Source organism: Chlamydotis macqueenii, chromosome 21 (assembly GCF_036417535.1).
Source record: "Chlamydotis macqueenii isolate bChlMac1 chromosome 21, bChlMac1.mat, whole genome shotgun sequence".
NCBI lineage: Eukaryota > Metazoa > Chordata > Aves > Otidiformes > Otididae > Chlamydotis > Chlamydotis macqueenii.
Genome location: NC_141576.1, coordinates 9,305,908 through 9,329,182, shown reverse-complemented (window position 1 = coordinate 9,329,182; position 23,275 = coordinate 9,305,908). Strand labels below are relative to the sequence as shown.

General features: G+C 49.5%; 1 protein-coding gene across 1 annotated transcript; it reads right to left on the bottom strand.

Annotated features, from left to right (window-relative positions):
* Positions 1–404: 404 nt before the first annotated feature.
* Positions 405–23,275, bottom strand: LOC104475664 (DDI proteasomal shuttling factor 2). Its single transcript, XM_086764318.1, has 9 exons — positions 23,099–23,275; positions 18,588–18,717; positions 17,483–17,713; positions 15,423–15,549; positions 13,245–13,372; positions 12,549–12,677; positions 11,692–11,795; positions 11,095–11,284; positions 405–6,703 (listed from the first exon to the last, which is right to left on the bottom strand). Exons 1-9 carry the CDS (start codon positions 23,234–23,236, stop codon positions 4,836–4,838), a joined length of 3,045 nt encoding a protein of 1,014 aa, XP_086620444.1. The 5' UTR covers positions 23,237–23,275; the 3' UTR covers positions 405–4,835.

The window sequence follows — 23,275 nt, the reverse complement described above, 5'->3', positions numbered from 1 at the left end:
GTCCCCAGAGATTAACTTCCGGCTCCAGAAAAACAAACCCAACTGTCCGCCGATCCGGCTGGAAAGGCGGTGTTTACACAGGAGACAGGAGGAGTGCCTCGTTCATTTTTCCAGCAGACGGGGCTGCAGCCAAGCGCCGCGTTGTGCCGTACTCCACTGCTCTCCCACTTCCAAGCCCTGCCCGAAGGGCTCAGCAGCCCATCCCCGTACAAAGGCAACACATGAATCTCGCGTGCCCCTTCCCCGGCCTTGCCAACAGGAATGATTTTAGCCACAGATTTCTAATCGTTATGTGCAAAATGGCAACATTAAGGAAATCCTACTGGCCCTGGAAAAAAAGCCAGAGAAGGATTTGAGTGCAGGGATGCTGACCTCAGAAAGACAGACAGACCAAGCAAGCAACATTATGATAAAGTGTTTATTCATTTTTTTAAATATCAAAGTTTTTTACACATCAATTTTGTTGATAAACAGTCCCCCAATATTAAAAAAAAACCAGAAATCAAAAAAAGAATCAAGTGTGTATTACTTTGGGCAGAACCACATCGAATTCTCAGATGACACCACCACTGCTCCCTTCAGCCACCCGCGAGGACAACCGCAGCACGTTCCGCCCAGAAGAGTAAATGACACAAATGCAATCAGCTTTAGGATTCCTGAGTATTGATTCCCTCAAGTTCCTTAAGTGAGTCTGTAAAACTCGTAAGCTAAAAAGCATCAGTCAAAGAGTGACCCAAACTGCTACGCGCTGGGATCACGGACTAAGCTACGTCTACACAGTGCAGGAAGAAATCTCTTGAACGCTTCAGAAGGGGAATGATGCACACAAAACCGACCCCATTTCCCAAGCTGACTTCCGAGAGAGGCAGGCAAAGCACCTCTTGATTTCTCCTCTGTGAACTCACGTTAGAGTTCTGGGGAGCCGTTTGGTAAGAAGTCCAAGTCTGGTGAAGAAACCTCTAGGATCTGCTCCTCCTTTTATTCCTAAGTGGCATAGTGTTTTAAAGAAAACTTATCTGGAAGTTAAGCATTCGGCAAGTACACTTAAATATTGCTACTTTTGAGGAAAGGAGACGGCAAGAGGCAGAGACAAAGACAGAAAGAAGGGAACATCTAGGAGGTACAAGGTTAACAGTCCTGGAGACCAAGTGTCTACGTAGAAAGTTGAACGTACGTAGCAACAAGGCAGAGATTGTCACGATAACGCAGCGTAGCTCAGCTCTGTCCCACAGCAGGTGAGCGTGCCAAGGACCGTCACCAGGGAACATTTCCTCCTGTCAGAATTATCTGTGCCGAGAAGCTTTCACATGTCGCTATTTCACTAAACATCACCTCTAAACTCACCTGGAGCCTCACGTACAGAAACAGCGAGAAGCAGAGTAAATTCCTTCAGTATCTCAAAGGAAAGGAATACAACTCAGAACCCAACAGCACGGTCCGTGAGCACGGTGGCCTCGCAAAACACCCAGAAACAAGATCTACGGACCCACGAGGGTCCCCGCAGGCGCTGGCCTCCTTACGAAGCAGCTTCCGAGCATTGCTTTATTCTCTAGAGATGGACTTCTCATATGGAAATGATTTTGCTAGGCCGATGCGACATTAGTACGTTGGAGCACTGATGAATGAGGAAGGGAAGAGAAGATGGCAAAAAACCTTATTTTAGGCTGGGGTACACGGCTCCTTGGAAACCTGAGCAGCTTTTGGCGTTACCTTTATTCCCAGCTCTAGCCAACAATCTGCCACCCCTGCTTGAGTAGAAGCATTCCCACTCCGTGGGCCAAGTAAGCACAGAGACCAGGTAAGGGCTCGCTAAAGGCTGAGCGGAGGATGCGTGCGTACAGCAGAGAGGACACACGTGCACGTCAGAACAGAAGACAACTTTTAGACGGCACTCGCTAAATGCATGTTCTATTACATTTTATTTTAACCTTAAATACTCACCGCTGCCCAGATTTCCTCCAACATAAATCTTGCTCCTAAAAAAATTACTCTGATTTAGCAGCACATAGCCATTCACTCAAAGCAAGGCTCGAAATGCAGAGCTTTAAATCACCAGGCTTGGACCAACTCGACAGAGGGGTTTTACAAGTATTTACCAGTTGGGGGTCAGGCTTTGTTTCTAGCAGTTCAGAGAAAGGTACCCAGGAAATTCTAGCAACTGTGGGTAAATGCTTCAGTACAGCTTTGGCAGAAGGGCAGATTTCAAAAATTATATTTGACAAAGAATAAAACTGAGCATTGAAGCAAGTTGGCTGATGCTCTAAAGCTTTTGTAGCATAAATCCTGTATATGCCGTCTACCTAAACGTGGCCATCAAACTAGAGCCTGTAACCAGCTTGGTGCAAAGCAGCAGTACTTCGTCTAGCTATTAGCAACTGCTTCTCAAAACAGAAAGTGTAAATACGAAATGGACGTAAGGTTGGATGGCTAACATCTGATGCCTCCAGAAGCTGGCAGAAGACGAACCTGCAAGGAAAGGACGCAAATTCAGCGCTTGTGCATCCAAGAGGGCCAGCCCCCAGCCGGTACCTGCGTCTCAGATGGGGGCTGGCTCCAAGGACCACCCCACCGAGACCCGTGCCGTGAATCGGGAGCAGATCCGGCTGTTCAGACTGGGAACGCTCCGGATCTGAGAGCCGGGAGCTTCATCTTTGTTGCTGCTTTTGATAGTGAACCAGATGCAGATGGGAACGGGTCTAATATATTTATTTCCCAAGGCTTCTAGAGAGATCAGATGACACGCCACTCCTGCTCCAGCCCAAGCGTCACCTTTACAGAGAGGGCTTTCACTGATCTGAGGTGCTCACTGCAAGGAGGATATTAAAACCAACTTCAGCAGGGGCAACTCCAACCACCTGCATGGTAAAGATCGTAAGGGTGTAGTCCTGCCCCAGAAACTGATTTTGAACAGAGCCTCAAGTGAATTACTCGATGCTGCTCCGGCAGGGAGATCCCAAACAGCCAAGCACGGCTTCCTACAACGCAGGGAGCAGCGCCTGCTGCTGCCATCACAGGTAGTGGGACACGAGCTAACCGTGCCCAGGAGCCCCAGGCCTGCCGGTACCTTCACAGCTCCTGCAGAAGCCCTGTCTGACAGGCAGAGGAACGCCTTCAAGCTCTTCGTTATTCTAAAGGACCTCCTGGCAGCCTAAGCATCTAAGAAAAATCTGACCACCACCAGTCACTGACATCAGAAACTCCTTCAAGTCCACAGATTAAACTAAATTTGTGTTGTTTCTAAAGGCCACCCTGCATGAGAAGAGCCTAGCGTACACAGGCAAATCTGCTAAGCAACACGGAAAACGAAACACCAGGAACACAGGCCAGAGACAGTGACAACAACAAACGAAAGCCATGAACAAAACATGTTTCCAGCCGCTGCTGCTCCGTCACTTCAGGTTTAGCTCAAAGCAGAAAGTCAAGGTGAACACTTCACACAAAGCCACTTCCAAGATCTGCAAGTGGGACCGAGTAAAAGTTCCTACTTAAAATTTGGTATCGCCTTTCAGCCACGCTTTCCTTCCCCTTCCCCAGCCCCAACAGTACTTTGGGGCTCTGCAGAGCATCACAAAGTAGTTCGTCCCCCCAAAAAAAAGCATCTGGAAGGGGCTTCCTACAGCAGAGCCTCGGTGAGCGCTCATCACGCAGCTGCTCACCGAGCGCCTCCCAGAAGGCCACGATGGTTCTAATGCAGAAGCCACGTCAGTGCGTTTGTTTCATAAACCTTATTGGGGAGCCCCGGCTCTTGAAGAGGTGTTCAGTGAGCACCCCAGCAGCTACAGGCCTTCCGCAGCTTGCATTTCCGCAGCCGAGAGGCTGCTCATCCCCAGACATCGAGACAAACGAGTGCAAAGCAGATTCTTCGTTCTTCTGATCACATCCCCGCTCGTGCACAGAGAATGCATCCGCTGACACAGTTCATTCTTCCGGGGCAGATGGGGAGTAAAAACTATGACACATGGTTGGTCTGTTAAACAATTTCATCGTTAAGGTTTTGCCTTAAAGTGGTTGATCTTGTCCTTCTGTACAGGGCAAGCTAGAAAAAAAAAAAAGTAAAATACTCCTTTTCCCTTCCCCCCCCCCCCCTACAATTAATACCAGCACATCTTCAAATAAGTTAAAACGTCTCTTAAGTTTTGGTAGCACCAAATTCTATCCCCTCCCTCCCTTCTTCTATCCCCATGTTGTAAACTTGAACACACTGGCCCAAGAGCATAAAATGGTTTGGCAAAAACAGGCATCAGCCTTCCCCGTGCACACGCAAAACTGCACGCCTCCAAAAACCCCCTCCGCCCCTCGCTCTCTTGCAGAGCGTTACACGTCTGTGGCACCGACGTACCTTCAGCAGCTGCCGTAATAGTTCCATCAGCGTCACAGGTGCACAGTGGGTTACAAAGCATGGGAGAGCTAAAACAAATCCACAAAGTCCGTCTGGACAAGCGCCGCTTCGCATCTGCGCCACACGTGTACCTGCTGTCCCGTGCGCACGCACGCGTGGCCAATCCACGTCACAATCTGCTTTGTGCTGGACAGGGCGGGGACCTCAATGGCTTCTGCTTTTTATTCGTTAACATTGGAGCTTATTCTAAAATTGTACATGTAAATAAAAACATGAATTTCAATCCAGTATGCGTAATTAGAAGCTATCCTGTCCACACAATGCTAGGACATTTTCTTTCTTTTAAAAGGCCAAATCTAATGAGTGAAACAGAAGAGACAAGTTACTTTGGCTGTAAATAATTAAAAAATCTGGCTCAACATTCTGCTCGTACATCACGGTGTGTAATTTAGATCCATCCTCTAAAACAAAAGACTGTCAGCTCCCTCTGCCGCAGTTACGTAGGAACGACGATACTCTTGGCTAGCAAGATGAGAAGAGCAAGGTCTGCATTTCCATCTGCTTGTTCCAAAGCCTCGAGAGCTTCCTGCGTGGTAAAACCAGCGCCGAGGATCCGGTCAACGTCGGCCGCAGGGAAAGCAGGCGGTGGAGAAGCACCCGAGGTAAGTCCAGCATAGCCAGCTGGTGGGCTCAGCAGTGGCTGCCCACACCCACCCAGCGGCCACGGACCTTCAGCAGCAGAACTGCTGCTTCTCCCAGGTGCTCCTGTGAACAGGCTCCGAGTATCTTGAGGTGCAGCTTCATCCAAAGCCGGTTTAGAGGAAATGGATGCGTTCTGCTCCAAAGTTGGACTAGCTGGACTCTGATAACCTCCTGCCAAAACCCCCACCTGCTCGGAGCTCTGTGGCTGGCCAGGTGTTGCTGCAGAATTCGCCATGACAAAAACGCTCTTACCTTCTCCGAGAGCCAACCGCGCGTGACTGACAGACCCAGTGCTGACGTCTTCTATGCCAGAATCAGGCGGCTGTTTCCCCTCTGCTCTTCCACCTTCAGCCCTCACCTCGCAGAAGGAACAACTCTGTTCCTGGCTGCCTGCACCTGAGCCTTTCTGCTCAGCTTCAGGAAGCCCCTCCTGCTGTGCTGCTGGCTCGTGGTGAACCACTTCCAGCTGAGAGACTTCTTCAGAGGCAAGGATTTTACATTCTCCTTTCCGACTGATTATCAAGAGTTTGTGAAGCTCTTTCAAGGCTGATGCTAGAGAGAAACATGGCTCTTCGGAAGGTCTTCCTGGATCTGTGTCCAGCTGATGGATGCTGGAGAGGGAAGAGCTGTCTTCAGCGGCCGAATTAGACAAGTCATTATGCTTCTCAGGAATTTCACTGGTGCTTTTAGACTGCGGGACATCACCGGCAGAAAGCGGATCACTCAAGGAGGTTGCAGACTTCAGCGACTCCACCTCCATGGAAAAGGTGTCCGAGTTCGGGTCAGGCACACTTCTGTTCTCAGCCTGCTGCTTCTGCTCGCTTGCTGAGCTCTGCACTGCGGCTACAGACTGCTCAACTACATCTACTTCCATGAAGGCTTCTGTATGCGTATCGCTACGGGAGGCTGACATTCGGATACTCCCTTTCGCACAGGAAAGATCTGCTTTCTCCAGTTCATCTCCTCTCGTTTCCACAGGAGGATTTTCTAGCTGGCTGGCTTCTTCCACAACGGCTTTCTCAACGCCACCAACATGGCAAGGAGGTTCTGGGTCAGTTGTCTCAGTTTGCTTCTCCAGATATTCCTTCTCTGGTTCTTTGCATGTCTGATGGTCTATGGGAAGCTCATGCTTTTGCTCCTGTTCTGAAGACAGACATGTATCTTTATTTTGCCCGTGCTCAGCAGCAGTGTCAGCCAAACTATTTTCTTTTGTCACTTCCAAAGGATGTTCCGGACCATGGTCTTGTTCTTTAGCATTACATTCCTTTAGACTGTCAGCAATAAATGTTTCTTTGAGTGTCTTCTGTGAAAGGCAAGCTGGATCATAACAGGTTAGCTCCCCTGTCTGGGGAGAAGGGTTGTTATCTGCCAAGGAAGCGTTATTGGAAAGATGCTGTAATAAGAGAGGGTGTTCGTTTCCTGGGGTTATCTGGCATTCAGTTTCAGACTCAAAAGACTTGACGGCTCTAGGATCAGTGGGCTCTGCGAGGTTAGATTCAGATGAGCAAATTGAAGCAGGGGCAGAGACAGAACAATCAAGTAATGGATTTGTGGGATTACAGATCTTGGAATTTAGTCCTGAAGACTGGACTGGATTTTGAAACCCATCAGAAGCTGGTAATGAGGGCATTTCCAGTGAGGTAGTTTCTTTGTCACTATTCTCTAACAGAAGACAAAGAAAGAAGCAATCAGGACACACGAGAACCAATTTTCACTGTAGCAGCAAAACCTTCTAAACCAATGGCTAGAAATACCTGGTCTGTGGCCCACTCCAGCTGCAGTAAACACACACTACATGCATCAAGGCTTCCGACGTTCTGTTTGGATTAGGAAACAAACACACCAAACTTGTGTTAGCATTCAGAGCACACCGCATGCATGTTACAGTCCTGCGACCTCGCAGCTCCCCTCCCGGCTCTCCATCAGGACAGTGTACGAGCAGCAGGAGCTCCCCACGTTGGCTGCCTTGCAAAAGGAGTTCTGCCTGGGAAATTTGTTCCATCAAGTCAAAAATAACTCTGCTGGAGAACAATTTAAAGGCTGTTCTGTACTATCTACAGAGTGGTCCGTGGGTGATACTCCGCACTCAATAACGTACAGGCAGCACAAGGCAGGTGTCTCGCACCGCGCCGGTTTGCTCTCCATGTGGCTGAAGATATTCAGGAGGCACGTTTCAGGGAAATGAGAACTGAGATGGCACCGCAATCCTTGGACTGCACTCCCAGCAGCGCCATCGCAGGCAAGAGAAGGTGTGCAAACAGCAGCTTGCTGCAAAAGGGAAGCGTAGAGATCCTCGAGTGAAAGGCAGAAATCCCCGAAAGGAAACTGCTGCCCGAGGCTGGGAGGAGCAAAGCAAAGGAAGAGCCAAAGCCAGCTCACTGTTTCCTTGTCCACACGGAGAACGGATGAATTGCAGATCTCTATCTGCATCAAACACTGGCTCTAGCTATCAGGAGAGATTAAATAAGTGAACTTATCTTGCTAATAGTCTCCTCCTGCTCACATATCAGCTCTCATGCTCCCGTTACATCACTAACATGACCTTTGCTGTAAGAGCGCCTGTTCTTCCATTAAAGCCCTCGTCTCTCCAGTGTCAGCTATCCAAACGGCAATCCAGATTCTGTGCTGCGTGCTTTATTGCACGAGTTCCCTTTCCAAAGGCCTCCAAACTCCATGGTCTCAAACATCTACCACTGTTTTACCTTAGGTGTCTCTCTTTTTACAGACACCCCGGTGTACGAGGGCACAGCTAATCAAGCTCACACATACAGCCGGTAAGCTCCACTACATGGAAGACATCTGCCCTTTCCACCTCAGCTACTTGTTTCTTTTATTCTCCATTAAATAAAAATGGTGCATTACACGCTGCAATACTGCACCTCTGATCGATACACCTGGCCTTAATGCAGCTACAACTCGGCGACGCTGGAGGATTAAGAAGTCAGAATTATCCTGCAGATTTTCAGACTGCTCATCTTTTATAAGGGTGGCAAAGAGGCTTGTGACACAGGAGATGGATGAAAACCGGAGGGATCTTTTCCATCGTTTCTACACGATGGGATTATGTTAGTGCTCTCTGCTCCCAAGCCAATCCTTTAGAGAGGAAGCAGAACTGTCTTTTGACTCAGCGGACCGGTAACAAGGGTCTGATCAGTCAAACACAGCAGGGATCTGCATTCATTTAGACAGCAGACGTAGCCGGTGTTCTGCCAAGCACGCTCAGTGTCATCCTCCTCCCAGGGCATCTCCAGGAGCTGAATCCCAGCCCCATCAAGGGTATCGATCCAGCTAACACCCGGAACAAACTCTTCTCCACCAAGTGCACCATCAGCGATAAATTCCTCTCTATATTAGGAAAAGCCTGAGTTGCATACGTGGTGGCGGTGCCTTTCCTGCATCGAGGCGGTCTGGGTGAAAAGCTGTGTGTGGGGTAAACCCCCTGAATACGCTTCCTCCTAAAGGAACTGTAGTTCTGCTGCCCGTTTGGTAAATCCTCCATAATCACCGAGTTTCCCCCCAGTGGTGGCGGGAAACACTGCATACTGGCAGAAAAGAGCAAGCTCTCAGAAATAAGTGAAGCAGATGTGGAGGATCTAGATCGCAGTGAAACATCAGGACCCCGCTGCCACCTCAGCTGCCTTGCCATAGGTGTGAAACACCAAGTCAGCTGAGACAAATCACGAGGCTTGCTCAAGTGGGCTCTGGGGGATTAAATAAAGCTCCAGAATAATGCAGGTGCATTCAGAATGAGAACTTTAATAGCCTACAGATGTATGCAGCAGTTGTACCATCTACCAGAAGGCAGCAAAAAGCCAAGCTGTTATGAAAGAACACAGGCCTTGCGGGGAGCTGAGCTTCTGTGGCGCTGCATTACGTTCTCTCTCTCTCCCTCTCCAGTTTCCTGTTCTTTCACTTGGTTTTCCTGGTACCAGCTAGCAGCAACTAATAGTTTTGGAAGAGAGGAAGAGGGGATACATTAATGTTTTGACATTTTAGGATATAGCCAACAAAAGGCTGTGAGCCAGAGGCTTGCAATACCTCTAAGGCTCCCACACAATCTAAACAAGACCTACCTTAGTTTTGTGCACGGGTGGTTTACAAGCAATAAGTGAATGCACAAAATGGATTTCCTGCTCTCATAAATCTTTTACATTCCTCCAGGGCTCAGCATCAATGGAAAACAGTAGCTTGCTGATTAGTCTGAACAAAGCACGTGGTCTTTAGAACCACACTGGTACATAAGCAGCTTTAATTTATTTTAGGCATTTTTTCATTTTAAAGCACTCGACTAAAATGCTTTCATTGTAAAGACCCATACATTTTGGGCTGAGGTTTGCTTTTTATTTGACACTTTCAGCAGAGAACTAAGTCCAACCAACTATGATGTCTGCAAAGTCTCATCCAAAATGGAGAGATATTGCAAAAATCAACCCGGGCTTCACCAGGCTCGAAGTTTTAACAGGAAAAGGACTAATATTTACATTTGTGCATTTTCTCTGCCAGGTTACGTGACAAGAGAGGAACCTAAGCTACCACGTCTGACCTCAGCTATGTCAGAGCCTGATGGTGCAAGGTCAAATCTGTTTGTGTTTCTTTCTACTTGCTGCAACTTAAGTTAATAAGCATTCAAATTTGGCTTTAGAAGTCAAACGTGAACTGTTTCTTGTCAATTCACTGAAGCCAGGCCTTCCTCTCAAGGCTTTTACATCTCTGGAAAACTTATATTCTTAGAATGGAAGGAAATAGGTCAAAGGGACCAAAAAGTGCAGTCCCATGCTCCCCTGAATGTAAACAACTCGGTTATTTGCAAGAAAGTCACTGCTTCCTCTTTGGACAATCAAACAGCAATTGGGAACTGTTAAAGAAAAAAAAAACTAGTGCATTATAGTTAGTTTTATATATATATGGTTAAATCTGGTTATCGCACTTCAATTTTAAATATTGGCATGCTGGAGTCTTAAAAAACTGTATCAGCTGAAACATGACCCAGCAGAGTTCTGCACGTGTGTGGGAAGCAGAATCTTAGTGTGTGCTTTCAGAGGAAAAATTAGCAGTAAAACACAAAAATCTTTACAGAACACTTGCATATAAAATGTTATCTTTAAAAGTTTTGGAAAAGGCCTAAGGAACACACTTTATGATGTATTACAGCCTCACTGTAGTAGTGGGGAAAAAAGCAATGAAGCTTTCCTTTAGTCAAAGGGAAAGTTAAGGGAGGAGCTAAACAGAAAATCGGAGTTTCAGACAGTTTGGCTCACAGCTATTTTGGCATCTCCACTTAACTAGACTTTGCAGCTACCAAAATCTTCCGTAGCCCAGCCTGCATTTGTGGAGCTGATGGATTCCAGAGGCACAGGGAACAAAACTATGGGGAGGGTGAGAATTCTCTTTGCAGATCAAATTTAAGGCTGATGCTATATATTAGGATGTGAATTCAGCTGCTGCTTTGGAAATCTGGAGCAATACTAATCTTCAGTAAGAGAAGCAATTCGCCTTCTAAGGGCACAAACACCATTCTAAGGAAAAAATGCGGAAATCAAACCATTTCTGAAAATTGTCACAAACTTTTGTCCAGAGGTTTGTACTCACCGCTACAGCTCCTCTATTTTTCTGTGCTGCAGCTATTAAGAACAGGATTTGCAGAAGCCTCCGCAAAGCTGAACTTACACAGGGCTGCTAAAATACCACACAACTAACCCACGTCCCTGAGCAGGCACTACAACTCCACCCCGGCCAACGAGCGCCAGACCATTTATCTCCACACCTTCGCAGGCCAAGACACCAGAGCGGGTGCAAAGCTGCACTGTGAGCACAAATCAAGCAGCGAGCACCCCCAAATGCCTTCATGCAGACAGATTCTGCTGTACAGAAAGGAAGAGAGAAGTGCAGCCAGAGGCCATGAGCAAGAATAAACCCTCCTTCTCTCCACCATTTACTCGTTGATGCTGCATTACTTCATCTCCAGGAGCCGAGAAGGGGGACTGCTGACACACATCCAGACACACAGCAAAAAACTATGCAAATTAATATTCCAGCTGGGCTCTTTCTGGTACCTGCTTCCTCTACGGACTTCTGTATTGCTTCTGCTAGCTCCTGGTCTGCAATCTCCTCCGGCCGCACGTCTTCCCGCCCGGCTCCATAAGCCAGCCGGGCACACTCTGGGAGCTCGCCCTCTGGGAGGAACGTGGTCTGCGAGCCCGTGGTGCCGATGACTAGTACATTCTTCTTGAGATCAATCGAACACTGCGAAAGAGCATCGAGACATCAGAGGCCTGCACAAGAGCCAGTCAGTTCCCGGAGAAGGAGGAGAAACAAGGTTAAACAATCCATTTCCAACGGGAACTGCTCACGGCAGCTAAGTAAAGTGGGCCAAGAGCACCCGCCGTAGCAAAGGGCTCCGTATGACTTCATTTGTAATAAATCATTCAGTTGGAAAGCTCTGAGCATCTTTGATGAGAGCAAAAAACATCAGGGGGCAGCCAGACACCCTATAGCTATCCATGATGTATGCAGTGTATGTACTTACTTCAGAACTGGCTGGAAGATAATCCACTGTCAACTCTCCCCAGAAATATCCTAATAAATTCACAGGCATGGCATTTAGCTTGCACTCAGCACTTGGAAGAGCCAGTAACTGTTTCAAAAGATACCTGATGCCTCTTCAGCATATCCAGTCCTAGAAGCATGTCCATGGGCTGCTCTTCAAGGATTGAGAAGGAGCACGCCAGGAAATCCCCTTCAATCTGGACCTGAGCTGAAACGCAAGGGAGAGGCGTTACCACCTCGCAACGCTACAGCACAACAAATGTACTTTGTGCTCTTCCACCTCCGGGGAAAGGTCTGCCCAAACCTGCTGGGTAAATGTGAAACCAGAGCTCTGATGTACTGATTTGGTCACACAAAGTCTAGCCTTGTGAAGCCCAGGACTGTCAGGCCTACCTCCGACCCAGGGAGTTAATTATTTTAAAAGCTGACCTGTTCTGGAGCCTTAAGTACTGCTTATCTAAGCCTCCAAGCTAGAGGAGCTGCATACAGCTTGAAAAGAATCGATTTTTCAGACAATAAGGACAATTTTCTCCCATCCAGACACAAGAGCACAAGAGCACTGACAGTCTTCTCTTCCCAAAGGAATATAAATATGAAACACTCCGCTGTACTGGAACCCTCCCTGAGCAACTCCCACTGCCCAGTGGTCCCACCCCAAACAGGAAAGATCCTGCCATTTCACATTAGCCTCGTTTCCTGCACCCAGAGCAAACGCACCCCAGAGCTGAGGACTCCCTCACCTAGAAGAGTTAAGGTAGTTCCATTGCAAAAGCATTAACTGAGACAGAAGCCAGACTACCGTGCCCGAGACAAACAAACGTATCGCACAGGCACTTTTATTTTTCTCTGTGGGCGTTTCTAACAATTACAGCATTAAACCAGCTACTCCTCGGTGCCAAGACTGCGGGAAATTGAGTCAAACTGCTGCGAAAGCTGCCCCAAGAAGAATGCCAGTACTTACCTAAGTGCACTCTGCCAATGATTTTCTGCGTCCCTACACCTTTAGCAATGCCAGCCCAGCGCCGATCCACCAGCCTCATTATGTTGCACCTTTCAGCACAAGCTTGGCTCATGATGGTCATCTGGGCACCTGCCCGCAACAGAATTCTCGTGAGATCCTGACAGCTCGTCACAAATTAAAATGCTCTCCTGGAAGGGCTTAAGATCTTGCACTCAGCAGCCGGGAAGCCAACCCACCTGCATCAGGCAACCGCATTAGGGCACCAAGGCTCCCTGTGACCCCGCTGCGTTGAACTGCCCGCACGCACAGATCAGCACTGACAGTAACCCCAGGCACTTCCCCTCTAAGGCTGTGGGTGGGAAACACTGCACTAAAGGACTGTGATATCCCCCCATCTGTAAAACGAGACGAGACACACATGCGGCAGCCACCTTTCTGGCGCTGGAGCCCCGGAATTCTCACAGGAGCCTTGATATGGGCCGGTCAAGCACTCACAGGCACTGCTCCTCTCAAGAGTTTGCTCTGTTCACCTTAAACAATGCCCAGGCTGCTCTCAGGTTTTAGTTAGGTGCTTCAAGATCTTGTAATGCAGTGCTTTATTACGGAATTTTTGGGCAAAACTGCTGGAAGTTTTACTGTCTCCTCACTGAGGGAAAGGAGAGCGTGAAGAAAGAGGTGAAAATGGGGGCAACTCACCTGAGTCAACAAAGGCTTTCACTGGATGTCCATTGACTTTGCAGTTAATGTACAGCATCACCACCTGGCCAAAACTCTCGGGGGCCTCTTCCATTGCTATTGTCATATTTTCTTCAATGTTTTGTTGCCTGAATTAACGGAGAAGAGAGAGAAAAATCAGACCTTCCATCAGCCGAACCTTGTGAGCATCCCTCCTCCTTACAAAGAGACCTGATAATCCCTCCCCCTGCGGCTCACCCTACAACCAGCACGTTTAAACCGCGACAGACTACTTCGTCAGCTAAACACAGGCTTCTTAGCAGGGGATTGCTAGCAATGATCTGGGCTTAATCCAGAGACACCAAGTCGCTCCCCAGCAGCCAGGAAGACTGCTCCTTCCAGCACCTTGCCTAACTCACACTACAGCTCCTGACGACCTGTTTCCAACAGAAACTGTCACTGCAGAGTTACCCAAAGAACGTGTGAGTGAAAAACCCGCGTATTTATTAGTCACTCTAAAACAAAGTGCTGAGGGCACACGATGAAGGTGTTGCCAGTAGCTACAACGCTGGGAATCCAGCTGAACGTTAAAGTCCTCCAACGTTTCCCTGGTATCTTTCTTCTTCCAGGGATAGGAAGGGAGGGCAGTGAGCAAAACTGCAGCAAGAACACCACCGTGAGCACCAGCCTTTGGTGCAAATTCAAGCCTACAGAAGAAACGCTCTTCAAGCAGTCCATCACAGCCCCTAGAGTAATCCTGGAAGTGACGGGTATCCGTGGTGACTGCATTCAAAATAGCTTTAGCTATGAAAAAGGGAAAAGGCTTCCACTTTTTATGCAGTTGCATTTTTCCTGCTTGGTAGGGGACAAGGGAAAACTCCAAGCTCCTCTCTTGCCCACCTTCTGCACTGCGGTAGCCTTCCCACAGCAAGATGGGCAGATGTGGTTTCTTGGTGGGGAAGGAAAACGGCTAACGGCACCCGAGCCCTAGCTCGCTTGGGAGCTACAGCGCCCTACTGCCAGTCCGTCCCGCTTCCTGCACCCGTGGAACACAGCCACAGGTTGTCCTCTCTTCTATTATTTAAGCTTAGCTGGGATATACAGTGGTTAATCTTCAGTTTGTTTCCTTGTCAAAGCCATTATTCTGTTTTCTCTGTGCCTGACACTCTCTCCACCTAAGACACACTTGAGGGGCAGAGACGTGTCTCAAAAAAAATGCGATGCCTGCAATAGCTTCCAGTCGATCCTGGGCAGAGCACACCTCATTAAGCAAAGAGTTCAGAGAAACTGAGTGGGGTGTGAGAGCTGGGGCCTGCTAGGGACTGCTCCCTGACAGCTGCACAGCCGCGGGCACGTCAGCTTTACCTGGCCCCTCGTCTATGGAAGAAGGAAGGCCCTCCTGTGCCTCCTTGCAGTGTTTCGCTGTCTACAAATGTGTGTTTTTCTGCACTGCATTTATCCGCACCAACACCTTGTCAGTCATCATGCAAGAATGACTCTTATCACCAAGTAATTTTGGTTATGACCAACTGCGAGCCTGTATCACAACAACATTTCTTCATTGGGGAAAAAAAAAATGTCAGTCATGTTCTGACTCAAAGATTTATCACTCAATTTAAGAAACCAAGCCTCAGCCCAATGCAATTACATTTGGAAGACAGCAAGAGGGAGCAGGCGCTGATGGGCAGAACATACTTCTACAGAACATCTTTTCCAACAGCAGTGATGCTCAGAGTCTGGAATTAGCCAGACACAAAACAATTAGCAGTATGCAAAATTAAATCCTAAAGGCAGCTGGGAGAAATGACACCACGTGGCTGTGCAGAGCTCAGCTTAGAGACTAACACAAGCCCAGCTCTCCGGTTCAAAACACCTAAGGGCCACCCCTCGAGAGGATCTCCGCTAAGTGCTTTCCAAGGGCTCTTGTTTCACAGCAGAGCAGCTTAGACAGCTCTGGGACATCACACACGCGGACAGAGGTGCTGCCACCTCACGGTCTGTGCTCAGCTGGATACATGGAAAAGATGGGGTGCGCATACACGTCCCCGATTCCCAAAGGTGGCTCAGAGCATTGCCCTGCAGGCATCTTAAGGCAGGATCTAAACATCCTCCAAGGAAAAGGCACCACGGATGGAAGCACCCTGTGGAAAAAAGCCCCATGAAGACCTCCGAAGCCTGCAAGCGACTTTGCTTTGCTACCTTATGTCTTCTTCTATCTTGGCCTGTGCCTCGAGATCAAAAGGGTCAGCCGAATAGAGTCGGATCCTCTCCTGCTCCCGCCGGGCGCGGTCCTGCTGTTGCTCCAGCAACACCCTGGTGAATTTCTCTGCAGCGACAAGGAGATACAGAAATGCTTTTTACTGGAAATTACTCTTACAAATCCAGTTCTGGCACAGCAAACTCCTCTTTCTATGCCAGCATGCACTCAGGGGGAGGCTCAGCAGCACAGGCACAAAAGGCTCCCTCTGAAGGCAGCATGGATGGACCTCAAGGGATGGGTGGTGAACTTGGGGACCCGCTGAGATGAAAAGCATCTGGACAGAGCTCCTTCTCCTCGTGCCTGCTACCCAAACCCAGCACAAACACAATTTCTGTCTGCATACATTTTTATATGGAAGAAAAATGGAAAAAAACATAAAGACAACAATATTTGAAACAAAGAGCTGCCATTAAAACAGGAATTCATTCTTCTATTGCAGCAAGAATTGCCTCCTCCATATTCCAAAAAACACAGCTGCAAAACCAGCAGACAAATGAGACCCGGAGCAGAATTCAGGACTACAGAACTTGCACGATTCAAATTAGAAGCCTGAGTGCACGTGGATTTTGAAAGAGCTTCAGACAGAGAGAGAAGTGAGATTTCATAGCTCTCAGAAAGATGGCCCACCTACAAGAACAGCTTGCAAAATCTATCACGTTTTACACTCAGCAATCCCCGGTAAATAACAGCCTGCAGATCCAGCAAAGACCAAACGCAAAACTGTAAGACATAAAAAGGCAAACAACAAAACTTACTTTGAACCCAAGCAACATAGGCAAAGACAGAGACGATATAACCCCTACAGCTGAATGCTTACTACTGAAATAAAGAGGTCCTAGGTGAGACACCTGCTTCACAAAGTCTAGGTGCGCGTTTTAGGGACACAGATTTTAGATCTCCACTTTTTGGATGGCCCCTGCCTATTTTTTATTACTTGGATGAGATCACGTACGTTCCCTAAAGGACTTGGCAATAAATTGAGTTCTGTAAACACTGAAGGTTGTGGGTTTGCTTCCAGAAACGCAGTCCCCATGAAGAAGCTCTCTGGCTCCAAGGCTGTTCCATGTTCAGGAAGGCGCTGGGTATGTTTTCTTGTTTGTTTTTTTAAATTAGGCCTCTGTACAGCAGGTGCCTTCCAAAGTGCTTGCAGCGCATCCAGCACAGTCACATGGCACGTCGCTGTGTGTGTGTCTGGGCATCAGAGCCAGAGCCGAACGGGATCAGCGCCCAAGCCCCGGCAGCAGCAGTACAGAATGAGGAGAACATAACCAGACCAAACCCCACTTCCTCCTGACACCCCACTGTGGTGATCTGGGACTAAAACCGCACACCTGAATCCGTATTTAACGTGCACAAGACAAGACGATCAGCAGATGAGCCGGTTCTGGCTGTCTTGGGCTTAACCCTTGTTTCTCCTCCCAACAGCAGCACATCTGCTCAAGGTGACGGGAAAAACGTCCTTCCTGCACTACCGGCGTGGTGCTCACAAGAGGCGTGAAAAAGCTTGAAAGCACAAAGGACGTGGGTTTAACTCTGCATGTGAGCTGAAGTCAGCATTAAAAATGAAACAGGCTGAAAATATCTATGCGAGTTCCTTTCTAGCTTCCTCTGATCGAGAGAAATCACTCGGAGGTAGCCTTGAAAGTGGCAAAATAGTCTTGTGCTAGAAGCTCCTCCTCTTCATTCATTTCCCCAAATTCGACGTCTTGCAGAGATTTAGAAGCACAGAAACTCGACTTATCTGTGCATCTGGTATGTCGAAGTAGGGGACAGAGGATGTTAAAGAAGCCAAGCAGGAGAAATACGCCCAACTTGCCAGAAACGGTCTTGTTAGGAAAGGAACTCTGCCTTGAGCGCTCCCAACCGGCACCTTTTATCGGCATCATCAACGAGCTGGCAGCAAACATCCTGGCTAGTTAAAAACCAGTGGCTGCCTTTTATTAGAACTGAGCTCAAACAGATTTAAAACCACCTCCCACGGATTAAAAACCCAACTTACCAAGGTCTCCACTGAGCAACGCTTCCGCCAAGGGCGGATTGCGCTCCTTCAGCAGGGACAGCTCATGGGGATTCGCGAGCAACATCTCCCGTAGCAGCGCCGGATTGTCCAAACCCTGAGGGAACGAAGACGCGTCGGGAGGCGACGGGCGAAGGCGCTGTGCTGGTGGCTGGTGCTGCTGTGCGGATGTCCCGGGAACCGCGATGCTGCTGAAGTCTATTCTCGGCAGACCTGGAGGGGAAAAAGGGAAGTCAGAGGTGTCAGCACTTCATGTTTACAATTCTCCTTGAAAAACACAGTGGAAAAACCACGGGGAGGATCAGCTGCTCTTAATGTTACAGTATTAGACTGGATCCTGTGAACAGCAATTCATGTCAAAAGCACGGCGATGCACTCAGGTCACTGGGTTAGGAATGCTAGCGCGTATTTATGTAACCGGTCTAGCCTTCTACCTGGCCCATTTTTTATCCCCTGAAATGCACCGACTGAATCGCAGACTAGTTATTTCCAGCTTCACAAATGTGAATACCACAGAGAGGGAAAAGGCTAAACCCAGCGTCTCTAAGGCACTTCCGAATCTCTCGGATTACAAAAAGCAGGGGGGGAATAAAATCACATTTCTGCAGCCCTGCACTGCAGGTACCAATGCTCCGGCTGAGGCAGGAGGACGAGGACCTCAAGCAACGCTCCCACGCCCTTCTCAGCCAGCGGTACCCTCTTCCCCAGCGGTATTGTACGACAGGGATTTGCTAGGAATCACTGCATTTTCTTGTGCCACTACACCAAGCGGGAAGCGGTCAGGTGAAAAGTCACACACCTTTACAAAAACCGCTGTTTTGAACCAGTTACCTTCCCCACTTTCTCTGTATTTCCCCAAAAGAACAGCAAAATGGTATACTCATCCTTAGAATAAAAACCACATTAAATAACAAGCCCTTCAGCCACTTCTAAAAGCCCCCTGTCTCATCCCTAGCCGCCTTCCCTTCCCTTCCTAGCGTTCTGCCTAGCAAGGTGCTAAAGGAGACTGACGAGATGAAGCTGGGGTTTGATAAACACGGAGATCTTCTCACGCTCAGAGCAGAAGTCAGCACAAACCCTTTCTCACCTGGGAAACGGATGGAGGGCCGTGGCTCGACGGTTTCTTTCTGTCGCAAAATCACCACGTCCCCGTCTTTCAAGCCATAGGAGGCCAAAGATCTGTTGTTGTCAGTCAGAGGCTGCTCCGCATAGACGATCTGTTCATGGAGAGAGTGCAATGAAAAACACCACGCGTGACAAAGTAGACATTGTCTTACTTTTAAAAAAAAATTTATTTTGTTAGGAAAGCGTTCCAGCAAATCCTCTAGGCCCATCTCAGGCGTCAGAAGGGAAGGTGTGCAATTCTCACGGCAGGCACGGGCAGGTCTCGCCCAAGCACCGCTACCTGAGGCACCGAAAGACCTCAACAAGTAAGCGGTTGGACAACGACACAGAGCTGGTCTCACGGAACCCAGCAACGGTTTCTCGGAACCCAGCATCTCTGAGAAGGGCCGGTCTCTCTTAATTAGAGGCCGAGGTTTTTAACAGAAAGCAAGCCTTGCACCAGGGCTGGTTGCTGCACAAAACCCACTCTCTGTGACGACACAAGTCACAGCCGTCTTCTGCAGCGCTATCTCTGCCCGAGTCAGCACCTTCTGACCAAGGGCTGGCCGCACGCACGCGAGCAGCGTCCCTCAGGATCGATCCGTGGTGATCCAGTCCGATGCCTACAAGCTCTGCCTTTTCCCACAACACGGCTCCCCAGAATAACCAGTTTTACAGGGATCTCGGTGATTAGCTCCGCGATTCCCGGGTGACTTCCATGACATAACTCTATCCAAACTCGAAGGCTCAGCACCCAAAGACACCACTCCTGAGACTGCAGTCAGTCTGTGGCGGGGAATTAACTTCTTTTGACTATAAAACATAATGTTATATCATTTTCTATTACAATCATCTGTCTTAACAAGGGGTCTGCAGACTAAACAGAAACCATATTGAGATAAAAACAAACAATCACCATGGGAACATTGCGGTTAACATGAGATCTGTAATACCTACAGATGGCCCAAATCACGGGGACGCAAAAGAAATAAAATAAAGACGTGCGCTACGGGAATAAAAGCTCCCAGAAGCCGTATCTGCTAAACATTAAGGTTTCTGAGCCTTCATCGCAGCACAAGACCGGGCAGATCGGTTCAACAGCCTCCCACTGCCGGCAGGAGGCCAGAGCAAGAAACACCAGAGAACTCGGCCTAAACCCCTGGGGCGCACGATCGAATTCACCTTTACCACCTTGTTTAGCAAGACTGTGTCTCCGGGTCTGGAAAAGGCCGGTTCAGCAACAACAGGTTTGGCGCAGGTCGGGACTGGCAAAGCCGCGTGGGAGAAACTTTCGCAGTCCTTGCCTGGATGGGCTACGGCTCTACCTGATGCTATCGCAAGCAGCAGATCCAAAAAGATTAAAAAAACCCCAATTACTACACACCTTAAAGTCTGCAAGATGCTACAGACTTTCACTGCGTACTGCAGCAAACTCCGAAACATTAGAGAGAATCCCACTAACGCGCTCTCAGAGCAGCGGTGCCAAAGTAAGACAAGATAAAAAAGCAAAAATAATACGAACCACGTACGACAGCGATCAGAGCCACTGGCATTAGAGAAACACACATGATGAGAAACGAGCACGAGCTTCCTACCTTCTCACTAACGACACACGTAACCCCCTCAGCGGTACTGCCCCAGTCGGGTCCCTTCCTAGGCAAACACGCGTCCCTTTGCAAGCCGAGTAAGGCATTCAAGTCCCTCCTCCGACGGTTTGCCAAACACTGCTGGCATAATGAGGGTGAGCTTGCGATGGGAAGAGCCCCAGCGCATCCTCTCACGTTCCCGGACGCGTCCCGCTCGGCCTGACTCAGTAACACCACTGCCCACAGAGAAAGCAAGCTTGGACTAAATCTGAAATGGCAGTTTTCCTGCGCAGACACTCTGGAAGAGACAGGTTAATCAGTTTAAGTGAGGTTTTCCCTCTGTCATCTGGCTGGGATTGGATTTACGAGCGTTCGGCCTTAACACCTCAGACAATGACTTAAGTGCCCGGCACTCGCTCTGCACGCATTACCAGCGCGGCTTGACACGCTTTTGACCCATCCTGCTCTGCCGTTAAAACAAACTGATTTAGTTCTGCTGCGTTTTGATTATCTGCTTTGTAGCGTTTTTTTGTACGTGAGCTTGTACCCCAGCCAAGTCCAGGACACGGGCTTTTCTGGAGGTGACCCGGCAGGGACGCAGGCACTGATTCCACACAAATGCCGTGGGGCAGAACCTCCTCACGGAGCAAGGAGCCACAACTAAGAGTGCTAGGTACCACCAGCAACCAGAGACCAACCCGGACCAGAACCCGTTAAATATTCCTGTAGGCAGCCAAGGACAGGAAATGCACGGCGCGTAAAGAAAGCAAAATGCAGGAAATAACAGTGCTGCCAGCAGAACGTGGCTCTGCCGAGAGCCTCCCTGTCCCCTCTCCAGCACAGCCACCGCCTCGATGCGTGGAGGAAACCGCAGCCAGCTGAATTATTTCCCCTCTCCTCGCCCAGCTCCTCTCACGACCGCAGCCCGCAGCAGCCGTCCCCTTATCTCACATCGCCCTCCCTGCCTTGCGACCGCAGCCACCCCTCGGAAACCTCGCAGCCCCCTGCTCACCTCCACCCCAGACTGCAGCACCCGGAATTAATTTCACAGAAACAGCGGGGAATAAGACCGGGATTAACCCTCCTCCACGCACAGCTGTGGTTTACTCCACCCTGCACGACTTGTACTATTAAATTCATCCTGTCTTTGTGCCAATGTGACACCTTTAACGCAACGTGCACCTTGGTTACGGAAAAACAACAGCGAAGAACGGCAATAAACCACCAAGTCTGGTAAACGTAATCCTGCCTGTTTGTGGAGGATGGTTTAAGGACACAAAATTCTTCTACGCAAGCTGCTTCACCGATAACTTGTAATTTTATAACTTGCTCCCCACTGAAGGTCCTCAAAACACTTCACAAACACTGGGCAGAAACAGGAGAGAAAGGAACAATACATACGTGGCTAGAAAACATTAAAAAAAGGAAGATGATGCATAAACGGCAGATGGGTGAGCAGAAGGCAAGCAGAGGTGGCTACAAAAAGCACAGCGCTGAGCCCCGTTACCTGCGCCCGAGAAAATGGCGAAACTCCGCAGCAGTTTAACTGCAAAGGAAGGGAACTCCCAGCAAAACACAAGCAGAAAAGTCCGTGACCCCTCGTTCTCCTAAAATAAACCCAGAGCTGGCGAGTTACCCTGACGCAAGGGGGACAAAGCCGAGGACGAGGAGTTTGCGCTCCATGCGCCCAGAGATATCGAAGCCACAGAGTCCCACGCGCAGAGGCGGCCCCCGTTACCGGCGGTGAATTTGGGTGCCTCGCTGGCGGCTGTGACAGAGACACAGGGCGGATGCCAGAGCGCAGCAGATGGGACCCTTATATGAGGTGGTTTCTTTCCTTGAACCAAAAACCAAGAGGTTTTTTCCACTCACGGAAAATCTACCTCACCTTGATTTGTACCCCTGCTTTGGGGACCACTTCCCCCTCAAAACCAACTTCACATCCCAAAATAAAAGGCTCACTGAAGGCAAAGCGCCGCGGCCAAAGTGCCGGGAACCTGCTCAGCGAGGGAACACCTCAAGGGCTGCCGGCTCAGCAGTTTTTCCGTCGCTGACTAATATTCGCTTGACTGGAAAAATATTTTATTAATTTAAACCCTGAAAAGCCTTGGGAAGCAACAGCGATCGCCACAGAACTCTGCAAACTCTGCCAGCACCCCAAGAGGAGCTGCCATCGCCCTGCCCAGCAACGCTGGATAAACAGATAAAAATTGGAAAAAAAAAAAAAAAAAAAAAAAGCAGGACTGAACCCAAAACAGTGAGTAAAGCGCAGACGGAGGGACAGACGGGCGGGAGCCGCCCCCACGCGTGTGTTTTGGGACGCTCGCGAGGAGCAAGTCCCGAATTGGGGCCGGAGGGGGATCTCTGGAGGAAAACCAAGCGGACAGGCTATTTTGTCCCCGCACCTCTAAGAACAAAAAGCGGGGAAAGCCTCAATCTGCCCTCCCCGCCCCAGACACGGAATTTGATCTGTAAATAAACCCTTTCCTGAGCATTTCGGCCCCGGCCCCGGGGTCCGAGCAGACCACGGGCCGCCACCTTCCCCGTTTAAACACCAAATTCCTCTAACAACTCCACAAGCAAACATTTTCTTCTCCCTTTCAGCTCCGCCGCGGGAGGAGACCGAGCCTGTCCCGGAGGGACGCCGCTAAGACGTCGAGCCATCCCGGGGACCCGGAGCCCTCTCCCGAGGGAAAGAGGAGGATTTTGAAGGGAAAAAGGACGCGTTTCTCCCCAAAACGGAAAGGTCGGCCCCAAAATAACCCCCAAAACTCCGGGATCCGGCGGGGCGGAGGCGCCGGGGGCTGAAGGGGGGACACAGCGCAGGGGACCCCAAGCCCGGGGTGGGAGACAACGACCGGGCCCTCCCAGGGGTCCTCGGGAGGGCGGTCGGTGGGCAGGGCCTGACCTGGCTCTCGGCCGCCGGGATACCGGATTCCAGCTCGCAGAGAGCCCGGAAGTTTTGCAGTTCGAAGTCGGCGTCCACCTGCAGTGAGAAGGTGAGCTCGCTGTGGTCGCGGCGCAGGCAGAACACGGTGAGCAGCATGGCCGACCCGCCGCCGCCACCGGCCCCCGCCGCCGCCAA